Below are 12709 nucleotides of genomic sequence, written 5' to 3'. Positions count from 1 at the left end.
CGACCCAGCAAAGCTCTGAATTGCAAAAACTCCGGCGGTCTAAGCTGGCCTGGCAAAAGAGCTCGTGCAGATTAGCACTTGCATTCGAACTCTACGAATCCTTTGAAGTTTATGCAACAGGTTGCCACCAATCTCTATACTCAACATAAGCCCGCTTTGCTTCTTTGCAAAAAACCTAGGCTGTTCCTTATCTCAAGAGGCGTAGAAAGGGAGCAAAAAAAAAGTAGCAAATATGGTAATACATGCCTTGTCATTGACTGTATTGACTCTTAAGTTATCCAAAAGCTTCCTTGCCACGGACCTTAGACATCGCAGAAACCATCGAATCTATAAGAAAACAGCGACTGTAGATCATGATGCTACACCGTGTCCCATGATTCCCACATCATTTAAAGCACTTTCACATACACTTACAAGATAGTCGTATTCATACTAGTTCGTAAAGGCGGGGGAAGGATTGAGGTTCGCGAGAAACAGTCTTCTAACTCTGGTTGGCTCATAAAGCTGTTTATGTACCTCTAAGAACGACTTCATAGAAAGGAATACGTTCAATAATAGACAATACAGTTTTTGCGCTGGCCAGAGCGCCGAGGTAACGATGGTAGAAAATCTTCGGCCAAGGTTACCATGTTAGGCTATGAGATCTATCTTGACTAACAAGAAGCAGCATGTAGAAGTAAATTAAAGGTCAAGGAGTTCGGACAAGCACTTTCGCAATACTGCCCTATAACGCCAGGACTCAGTATCGGCTCAGCTATCGTTGGAACAACAAATTCATTGAGAATTGTCATCGATCGAATTTTACTAATTGTCGAATGATTAAAGGGAAATGAGATACAAAACCTGTGCGCCACTTTTGACCCGTATGCATCACGGACGCGGCAGTATGACCCTAGGCTACCCCATAATTTTTTGCTATCTCAAGTACCTATTCGTTTGCCATCTTTTTTGTACCATAGGTGAAGGTTGAGATTTGATTTAGGAATTTGCGTAAATCAAAGAGCGATAGATAAATATATTGTTACTATAATTACTCTACCGCATTATGGGGCTACTGGATAAAATCTAGATAATTAGGGCAGAACCTGTGCTGGCGTTCTTCGAAATAATGTGATTCCGAAAAGATGTCAAACAAAAAATGGCCGAGGTTCAGTGCAGAAAACTTTACGTTAACCGCACTACGTATTCTTTTGTTAAAACGAAGACAAACTATCATACGATCGAAAGGCTTCTGGTTCTTAAAAGGCCAACTATGTTAAACATGTTAAGTGGGTTTAAAGAAGGAACTTCACTGAGAGGCAATAAACAATAAAGATTAACTAAACAAGAGCTAGTATGTGAAGTTATATAGAAATGTAGAGAGTAATAAATGAATACATACAGGTTGATGAGTTTATTGTTTTTGCCTTCAAATAACTGATCATTTCGTATAAAATCTTACTGTGAACATCATATCATTAGTTGCAACCAACACTCTCAATTAAATCGCGAAAAAAATTACACAAGTTACTTTTTCTAAGCGTCAGAACTCATGTGTAAGTAGTATATATATTCGTGGTTTTCATAAGAGGTGACCTTATTTACTGACCCCCTTAAATTATCGAGTTTTTTCCTCATTATTAATTCGGTTTCGATGGAATAACATGTGCTGATCTGCTGTAGCGCGGCAAACAGTGCATAAAGCTTCTGTTTTCCCCGATCACTGAGCGGTTCGTTTAATCGCTGGGGCTGTATTCCCTTTCGCCCCTTGTGATCAAATGGGATAAACGCAGGTTTGTGCAAATACATAAGCCAGTATCGACCTCACTGGACTGGCAAGGTCTTGGCATTGTAAAATTGTTAGCTAGGTACTACAATAGTATATATAATGCCCGAAGTTTGCAGAAGGATACCCAACGCAAAAATATACAGTTTACGTCCATAGAAAAAGCCGGTAGGTCTGTCAGGTTTATTGTCAGCCATCCGTAGTACAGTCTAAATCATGTTTGAATATTTGCGTTGGCTGCCGTCGGCTTTGATACAATATACTACCAAGCTCGAATTTCGCTCGCGATACAAAATAGGAAGCTTTGTTCTCAGAACTAGAGCGCGTACAACACTCAGAAACCCTGATATCCTACACGAATAGCCACGTGGTTAATGCAGACGGCCTCTGCGCTACGAAATCAACAAGATCTTATATCTTACGCATCATTCGCGCGATTCTATCTCTGAAAGTATAAAGCACATTTAAAGCTGGATGTTTTTAAAAGCAGAAAATTACTGGTTCTAAAAGACCTGATATAACTAGTATTAATCAACAAGGCCGACGGATATCTGACAGTCAAAAATTCAAAATAAGAATTCTTCTATATGTTAGTTTAGATGATTATAGTAAATGTATTGAAAGTTACTTTCGAGTAATGTGTCCCTTGTTATCGATAAAATTAGAAGGGTGAATGAACCAATGAATCATTGGATGTTTGACAAGTGGAAACATTTGAATATACACATATCTATATATATATATATATATATATATATATATATATATATATATATATATATATATATATATGAAACCGCAAGCATCGGGAAAGACATATAAGCGCTATCGTACTGGTAGGTCCTTACGATCCAACGGTAAGGTGATTCGGCGATTAGGAGACACCTAGTTATTGATTTGCCCACCGCCCCGTCGCACTAGTCAGTAGCAACGATACGACTGCCATGTTATGTACTGGGTTGTATTTTTGCCCCATCCATCCGACTCCTCCGACTCTACTCAGTGTCCGTTACTAGCCTTTGTGAGTAACAGACGAGACAGCCCATGTTGCCCGCCCCTTGGAACCAAGTTTTAGTACTTCCATAACCTTTTTGTCTTCATTTGTTGTCTTGTCCGGATTTGACATAGATGGCTCACAAGTAATGTAGACCCGCACTCGCACATAGGCAGAAATTCACACGCACACAGACAAACTTCGAACCGCCGCGACTCGATCTAAAGTAGCTGTCTTCTTAATCCACTTCGACTGCAACAAACTGTTTATTGCCGTTGATTGTAGTAGAATGAAACTGGAAAGTCAGCGACCGTTAAGCCCTGGGTTGCTTATACGTGAGAGTGAAGTGGACAGAATGCGAAAGGACATCGCCACCCCTTCTTCATCGCAGCGTGGGCAACAGAAGCAGCAGAAAGGGAATTAGAGAAGTTAAAAGCAGCAGAGAAGTTAGAAACGCACTACACGTCTGTTCGAGACGAGCTGCTTCGTGACGTGGTCGTATCCGGTGTGATATGGTAGCATTTCCACGCCTCATTAAGCACTTTCACTACTAACTGATGTCTCAGTTGTATTAGCAGTACTAGTGTGGTTGCAGTTGACGCATTATAGTCAGACTTAGCCGTCAGCAACTGCGTGAGAAGGGTATGTCAGAGTTGAGGACAACTCAGCTGCATGCTTGGTCCACTGTGCTATTCAACGGTATCATGCAGAGGGTATAGGTCGCTTTGGGTAGGTACGCCAGACCGATGTTGGCTGTAGAACAGCTCATCAATGTGACCTCCTAGCGTTTAACTCGCGCATACGACAGTTTTGTTTTTTGAGCAGCTATTTACCGTATGTGAGGTAAAATAGACGGAGCACGTCGCGCGTGAAGTCCTAATACAATCGTATAAAATCGCGTTGCTGCTATTGAGGAGGCTACTTACCAAAGTAGAACTTGGCATTTAAGGGCTCTCTCGAACAGAACTGGCATTTCGCGTGCAACGTGTTCCAGAACTACAAACGATATACTGAAAAGTTGAATTGTTGGAAATGTGAGTGGTGTATTCCACGTGCAGTCTACAAACCTTTAATGAACAAAAATCATGCTTAAAGGATACAGTCGCTATAGACGAGGCCTGTTTCAACCTCTACAGCTAACCGGCAAAGCAGGATGCCGTGGTCTTGAAGAGAAATCGAGCTCGGTAACAATGTCGAGTAGGATCTGACGTAAGGTATTGACCTACAGTGAGGTTATTTGGCGTGTCACTGACAACGAGAGATTTCAGCTACATGTCTGAGTTACTTCCTAGATTGGGCAAGGAAATATTTAACGTGGGTTGAAATCCGCCTCCTTCTTCAGTCTGGGTCCGCATCATTACGGGTCTCTGCATGCTCTAAATAGGGGCAGCTGGCGGGTAAGCATATCCCGTTATCGATCTGTTTCGAGAAACCAGGAGCAGGGAAAATGTTGAAGTTGCTCAAAAGCGGCCAGAGCCCTGAGACAAGTATATAATAAATAACGGAGAGCACATTTAAAACACACAAAGAAGCATTTTAGCCCGAATAATTCAAAAGTTATTCAGTTTTTGAGCCCGCCGTATTCGCTTGTGACAGCCTAATCTCAGGTGAGGTGATGACAATTAGTTAGCGGCGAGGATTTACTGTATTTGACTTCAACTTTCCCGTAGTAACATCTAATAACTATTCAATGGGTTTCTTGACCACCATAACATTCACCAGATTTGTCTCGTTGTCGTGAAGTTCTGGCACATCTGTTCGGATGACCTGGATCGTGCAGTTCCGATTTTGCCCGCCATCAATATAGATAACATGTTAACATATGAAAAGTCATCTCAATAATATCGATAATGGTAACGGTGATGATTGAATGAATGACTATGCGGATGTGAACTGTGTAACGCATAACAAGGTAGTCTGGTGGTTCAAGAACATGGCCGAGTTGACGCGAAACTTACCTGTTTAGTGCTAGCTTGACGCTAAGAAAATAAGATGCTTTCAGATCAGTTTGGTCGGACTCGATTGTAGTGATCTGATTCAATCCAATATTTGAACCGAAATGAAGTCAATATACGATAGCCTTCAGTGTGGTCGAAATTCCATCACAATGTTTTCATGGGACGGATTCTATTTGCGACGTACTACAAGTTTGCGACAGTAGAAATCAACGTAAAACAGCCGAAGTCGATTATCTAATATAGCAGGAACTTTAAATGGCATTTCGCGTATGCAATTGAACTTAAGTAGCATCCTAGTCCTGTCTTCATGCTGTCTGATATAGGACAGCGCAAGGCAAAATCAAATTACTTAAATTCTTTTTTATTGAATATAAGTATGAAGAATATGTATGTATATTCTTCGTACTTATATTCAATAAAAAGCAACAAGGTGACTTACGGATGCTTATAAACCCTAATGATAATATAATGCCAACAAACAACGGTGATAGTGTATGATGTTTAGCATTTTATGAAAATAACACAAACAAGACGACTGATGCACGCGTACGCTTAGAGGCCTAAGTAAAGTTTAAGCTCCACCCGTTCAATCTCCACCTAGACCACAGACCTTTTAAGTTTCCTCAAGCCCATGTCCAAAGGAAGACATGCATAATATTTTAAGCTAAATACATACATTTGTTTACGGGTGCAATATTGAGCAACGTTTGTTGAAAAAGCTAGTTAAATTTCGTTCAAGGTCGTAGCAATACCTGTTGCTGGGCTGCATTGCACCATTAAAGAAACGACTGGCAGTGAATGAAGTGAAGTAGAGGGAGATACGACCTCAACGCATCATTTAAACTTCCATTGAGTGCACACAGGCAAAACTAAAGTCGTTTTAATTGAAAAACCTTAAGATTCGCCAGTCTATAGCCTCGTTTGCAGCGCATGCACTCCTATTAATTTAAATCTAGATTTGAAATTTGTGGACTCGCTTACCACAAATACTTTTTACCCTGCAAGGGCTAAGTACTTATCGAATGGTGCTCACCAATTTAGCATAGTCTATCTGGAACGGTTTGATAATATTTGTCTCTAACAGAGATTAATGTGTACTGAAAAATCGGCATTTCACACGCCCTGTATTGCCATACGTAACATGCGCTGCCTGGACCAGCGATCCCTGGCCGTACATAATTAGCAAACGTAATGAAAGGAATAAACAGGTATGATATCAGAAAAGAGAAAGGCACTTTCTGGGCAAGCTGCTGCCTTCGGTACAAATTCGGGAATGCCAGCTTACGAACACGTTATAACCTAGGTTCAAAATCGAGGGTTAGCATCCGGCCCGCTTAATGTTACCAGCCAGTTGTTCGAATAACAGCACCCATCGTACAACTTGAAACATATATATAATCTCTTCCAATTGCGCTGTCGTCCCTTGCCTCACCTGTTCCGGTCGAGACCAAGCCATAAATCGAAAGATCCGCTCAGTTTATTTTTGGAGTTATCTGATAGTAAATTACGATACTATAGACAGAGATGCGAAGCGAGAAGATGTCTGGCTATCTAAGATTTCTTCCTCAGAAGATTCCGTCAATGGAATTTCCTACGAGAAAAGGTAAATAGTTCAGTTGCCATATATTTAGCTACCGAACACTATTATATGCCTATAGGAATATTCAGCAAAACAACAACAGGCTCCGGGTTTGCTGTCAGATGAGTCGTCCGTAAAGGAAATACATTGACCCCCTTGTTTGTACATCTTAAGGTAACCTCTAACAGTAAAAAGTTATGGAAAATATATTTTTCATTCATTGTGATTCACTAAACAGGTCCAATTAGCCCTCCCCTAAATAGCACTATCTCTATTCAGCGATAAATATCTTTAACATAACAAGATCCTATTAGTAAGTTTAAGTTGAGCTATGTAGATCTCCGCTCGTTATCGTCTAAGAAGAAGTGTTTGCTTTCATCTAATTTGAACCGTTCTAAAGGTGAACGAAGGTTGCAAACGAAGTTTTCTTTGTCTAAATGTAAAGCTTTGTAAGAGGACGATTTATAAGTGGAAAAAAATTTGGTCCTATAGGTGCCACAAGCCACAAAAAGCTTTTGGAGGTAATTTTTATAAAGATTATGTGTCCTAGACAGTAGTAATACGTGCGTGTAATATCTTTCTCGCTGACTGTACTCAGACTATACGACGTGCAAACAACGCTGTCTTATTTCTCATAATTTGTGTTTGTGCGTGCCGGCGTGTTTTTAGTACACCTCATGTCCAGTTAGATGCACGATGTACGCATAAAGCTAGCATTGTAAAATTGCTACTCCTTTGAGCAGAACGTGCTACGCTGTCATCAAGATACCACTAGGATGACGCGCTCTATGGGAGATGTGAAACAGTGAAAATATGTGCTCATTTTATTGCAGGATTTCCTATGCGACCTTGCAGTTAAGGGGCTGCCAGCGTTGAATCGGACAGAATAATGGGGTCAGTAAGGTGTTGAACCGCAGTTATCGTCAAGCGCAAGAATCAGACGTGACTTTTAAAGGGCGTTAAACACACTCCATTCCTATAGGGTCCTGCCCGATATAATCCATGGCATCTCTTGAGATACCCATTGATTCAGAAAAATCTGGCACTTTGAACGTTAAGAATGAAGCGTGACCGTGTATAGAGAGCTGGTAATGTTTTTTGAATCATTGCTAGAAGAAAAAAGCATGTAAAAAGTTTTTTTTGTGTGTATAGGGTCGTATTCAAATTATGTACACGTTTTTTTATGTTGTGATATCTATTTATATTATTCAGCTTGGAATATATACGAATGCTAACGCTGTATACAACTTACCGTAAGTCACATTTATTTTCCAAAAAAATATTCGATGTATTTTTTAAATAAAACAAGTCTACATAGTCATCCGTAAAATAATAAACAGATTTCGATATTGCTCCATTATGAAAAGTTGCTGTTATGTAAAAAAAAAAAAAAAAAATGGCGTTTGTCTGACGCATCTGTCTAAGAGCCATGTTGAATAATCATCTATTAAACAGGGCTATTGCAGTTGGTATTTTTCGAGCACACCACCTATACGTAAAGCAGAGAAATACACAATTACTGATTCTGCTGACCCAAACACTGAATGAAGTACTTAAACTTTTCGAAATTAAGAAAGGCAAACTAAGTCGAATAGTGCCGCTATCGGTCTTGGACCCCTTACGATATCTAACTTTGTTTATGTTTGATAAAGATCCACTAGGTCCACTAATATCATATATTAGAGATCGTTATAAAAAGATACTCAGCTTCTGAAAATAATAGTAAGAGTAATTTGAAGTTAGTTTAAATGACTCAGTACATAACCTTCCTGACCGCTTTTCGTTCCCTACAAACAAAGGTTGCTGCGTATATCAGAGTCGAACGAGTTCAGCTTTGACAGCAGCCGTTTCACTAATTCTGCGATCAAATGCGAGTCGCAGTCACAAAGTTCACTGGATTCAATACAGCGGCCTGGATCATCATCATTATTACAGCAGATTATGGTACTCATCAACCTGATTAGCTACACGGTCCTAATAATGCGTCTGGCGATGGTGGAACTTGTCTTTTTCAAACGTAACATTTAGCGCCTCTGTTTGACTGCTACGCTCAGCTTAGACCCCCGGCCGGCTTATTACCCCATGCCCCTTCCATCTTCTGCATCTCACTGCATCGGACTGATGAGCCTAAGTGCACGAACGAATCAGCGTCTCTGTGTAGATAGGGAACAACCGACCGATGAATTCGCTTTGCACGTAAGTGGGTAGCAAGTGAAATAGAGAAGGCTATTTCACATCTAGCAAGTTGTTAACGGCTCTCCCACTTGGATTTTAAGCCCTGTCTTTTTCTTTGTCCCTAACGGACCCCGCCTAACAACAGTACAAACGGTCCCCAAACTCAAACTCCTTCTGTGTCATTCTTATCTGACCTCCGTAAGCTTCTTTAATTCTTCTCAGTCAAGTTAGAACTCTGAACGGAAATCATTCCCTTGTTGCCACATCGTCGTTTGGCTAAGGCTAATGTGACCCTGGAGTCAACAGCGATCTCAGCCTGCGCCTCTGGCAATTCTTGGTGGATTATGTCGTAATGTATTATGCCTATGTTGCGATATTATCGTCGTTATTATCATTATCTGAGCAAGCGATAGAGAGAAACAGAAAGAAAATAAACCAAGGAACGATGTAAACAACAAAAAACTAACTGACTGTATTGACAAACTATCTTTCTCCCCCTACACCGGTCTGCGCGGTCATTTCTCTTGAAGAGGACTATGCGAGAACATTGGGTGAAATTACATAAACAAGAGCGTCCTAAGCTGCCTGGTGTATAATGGGAGGAACTAGGCCATGAGAAAAATGTCTTCAGCCTGCGGTTTTTAAACCGCAGGCTGAAGTCTTTTGTGGGTGAGAGGAGTTGAGTATACGGCTATGTGACAGATACTATTTTTCCTTTCTCTGATGAGGTTTCCCGGTAGAGTCTGCGTCAAGGAGGAGGCGTCTTCGTAGAAGCAAAAGATGGATCTTGAACCATATCCAAAACGGCCGGTGGATGAATTAGTTGATGCGACCGGGCGTGTTTAACTTGTAATAAGGATACTTTAACCGTTTTTATTCAAAACCAGTCATCGAGTATAGAATATAAGAAAAGAAACATGCAATAAATTCTACTACTTGAGCGCACTACATGCATGTTCTTAACGTAAAATAATAGTAGTCATTGTTATTAACAACAAATTGTCCCTTTTGTATGCTTGTGCGACACTTTGCACGAGCATCAACTTCATCTTATTAACGAAAAAAATATGTGTGAAAAAAACTTCGAAGTGATACTGCGTAATTTTCAGTTAGACGTTTTAGTATACGTTTTATGCTGGGCTTTGATCTTTCTGTCTGTGAAGTACCTTTACAACCTTTTACAACTTAAGTATAGAAAAGTGAATTAGGGAACAAACGGCGTTACCAAATATGTGAAGGTCATCTGCGCGTATTCTTGACAAAATGTCTTCGGTCTATAGGCATCTTAAGTGCAACATATAACGAAAGGATAATATAAAAGGGTAATCTTGGGATAAGTCTTCATAGTGTGAATGCACTTTTAATGTACTTCAAAAATGACGCGCTTCGACAGAAACGTGGAACCACTCAAATAGCTGGCACTCTTGCGGGATCTTAGCTCATTTTGAAATTTTACTCCAAGATCTCAACGGAAGAATATAAGATAATATGCTTCTTCAAAATGAAGTTGCAATGGAAAACAAATGGGAAGCATCTTAATATGAAAGGCTATGAATTCCCGATTAAATATAGTAATAAATGCAGAATATAGGACAAATATACTGCACAGTAAAAAAAAACTACAACGAAAAGCGTGAATTACTAAAAAATATCGGTTCTAGGAGGATAATAAAATATTACTTGGAATTATGGAATGAACTTAAATGAGACGAGTTTTTGCAACGAATTAAAGTTCGAGTATGGATTTGAAAACCACTGGCAGTGGTACTAAATTTCATCAACATTTTTTAAGGGACATATAGCTGTATAAACCAGTATATATACTAAAGAATTGGTGATTAGGTATAAGTTATTTATTGCCTGATTTAATCGTTTTGTCGTATTGTCTTGCAGATGTCAAGTATATTTTGGACAGCGTTATCGAAGAGCTACAAAAGGATCCAGAGCGACGTTTCATATATGTCGAAATGGCTTTTTTCACTAAATGGTGGAATGAACAAACAGCCATTATACAAAATATCGTCCGAGATCTCGTTCACTCAGGTACAGTGCTTATCAGTTTGCTAACGAGAAGGAAATCTGGGGTACGTTTAAAGCGGTTGTTGGTCTACATTGGCGTCTGCCCGACAGCTGCTCATCGATTGTCGAACGACCAGCTAAATTCGTGCAGCATGAACGATCCAAGTGATCCTTAGAAAAGCTACGCTCACGGTTGATATTAAGTCGAAAACTAGGAATTCACTATTTACTTTTCTTCGATCGAAGCTTCAACGAATATTGCCTCAGATGAGCTGATTTTATTGGCCTTCAAGACGTATTTAGTTCCATACAATAAAATCGGGGCTGGGCTGAATTCAAAGCCGTCCGATAATTCACCGCGGTCGAAAAGATGTTCAGTTTGCTACGAAAGCAGTGATCCTGCTAGCGATAAACTTATCTAAATTAGTCACCGCATGCTTTAATTATGCGGTAGGATAGATCGCCCGTTAGCCGTTGTGAGGAGACGATTACACTCAACTTACTTTACCCAACATGCTTTTTGACGAGTGGGTCAAAAATACAGGGCCGAATATTCTGCACCCATATTTCTAAATGCCCAACTCGAATATCGTATAACGTTTTGCTTGAGTTAGTATTGTTAGTATGGTGAGTTTGTTGCAGTGCGAAAACTTAATTTCGATTAGCGACGATAATTTTATAACCAAAGGGCAAACAACACTATGTGTAAATTTTTCAATACGAACGCGATTATCTGGATGTTTATAACACCAAGTGATTAAATAATTATATACTTAAAAGTATATTCATATATTATAATGAGCTTAAATTGTATATGTCAAAATGTTATAATCATGATAATAATATCAAAGCGATATCATTAATAACAATAGTTACATCGTGACAATTGCCTTCTGTGTGTGACTCTATTGCCGTTTTTTACACACATATTTTATTTATAAATTACATCTAAAACATAAACACACGTCTGCTCAGTTTACTAACCTTATTTTTAGCATAAAAGCAAATTGCGCATTCTATTTTATTGTCCATAAATATTCCCCCTTCCCCCCAAGCAATGTCGCTGTTGATTAGAACTCTAGCCTAGCTCTTCCGTGTATCTCTTCTAGCTATTCCGTCTATCTATTCTAATTCACGCATTCTACTACCTAGCGTCTATCTGGCGCGTCGCTGGTAAAGGCAAAAATTACAATGAGCCCATTTGCGATCATGATTTATGGACGGAGAACAAGCTCGAAGCGTTGATCGATATACAAAAAAATAACGACAACCCTAACTTTTTAGACGAAAGAAATACATCAATCGGGATGGGACAACGCTATATATATATATATATATATATATATATATATATATATATATATATATATATATATATATACCGGTAGAACTTTTTGGACAGTTTAAATATATGTACACACTGTGTATATATATATATATGTATAGACGCCCTATGGGATTAACCTAATTCTATGTTCGAACTAGATCTCGACTGAAGAGGAGGCACATATTGTAGAGTTTGAAAAAGGTTTCAATCGTGTACGCTTAGTTTCTTAGTTAGCAACCGCTGTATGAATTCAGCATCTGTCAGTAATTTTCGGATCAGAACTCCGACTCACTGTTTTTGCTTATCTCAGTCCACCAGCGTTTCTCCAATTCGGAGCTTTACTCCATTAGACACCGTTTACAACTGAGCAGTTGCAGCAAAAAAAGAACGAAGACGATTCAAGTCATGTTGGCCATCAGCTTTACGAGTGTAAGATTGTATCGTGATGGCTTAATACGATCAATGCTGCCGGTCACCTCATACAGCAGCTTACAATTGTGTACAACGTTATCGAGTCCTAGGTTCGTCCACCGGCCGCGTTGATGCTCGGCTCTAAAACGCCGTCATTATAGCTATCAGCAAACGTATCACTCTGTGGTACATATGGTCTAGCTGATCTTCGATGAAACTAAAAAATAACCACTTTTCAGGCAGCTGAATGTTACTTAATTTAGACATAATAGTACTTACGTTTTCACGTTACCTTGTTCAGAAATAAGCAAACGCACGAAAAATGTAGTGAGGTTTAAAGAAATCGATGAGCGGTATGTCTTATACCCTTCAGCTGAAAATCTTCTTTCTTAATAATGTTCTTACTGAAATAGAGCATGACTTTACCAATTTTGCCAGACTTTTACGGATACTGCCTGTGTGTTTTTCGTGACAATGTTGA

The 12709-nt window shown here is 39.5% G+C and overlaps 1 protein-coding gene across 1 annotated transcript in view; it reads left to right on the top strand.

Annotated features, from left to right (window-relative positions):
- LOC111246225 (lysosomal alpha-mannosidase-like) overlaps positions 1-12709 on the top strand; it is an 89709-nt gene that overhangs the window by 38221 nt on the left and 38779 nt on the right. Inside the window, exon 6 of the mRNA XM_086977797.1 lies at positions 10365-10514. Within this exon, the coding sequence (XP_086833923.1) occupies positions 10365-10514 (150 nt within the window). The remainder of the gene's footprint in view (positions 1-10364; positions 10515-12709) is intronic.

This window comes from Varroa destructor, unplaced genomic scaffold, assembly GCF_002443255.2.
Source record: "Varroa destructor unplaced genomic scaffold, Vdes_3.0 BEIS01000001.1, whole genome shotgun sequence".
In the NCBI taxonomy this organism is placed as follows: Eukaryota; Metazoa; Arthropoda; class Arachnida; order Mesostigmata; family Varroidae; genus Varroa; species Varroa destructor.
Note: the sequence above shows the minus strand (reverse complement) of the source record. Positions and strands in the feature narration are given on the sequence as shown.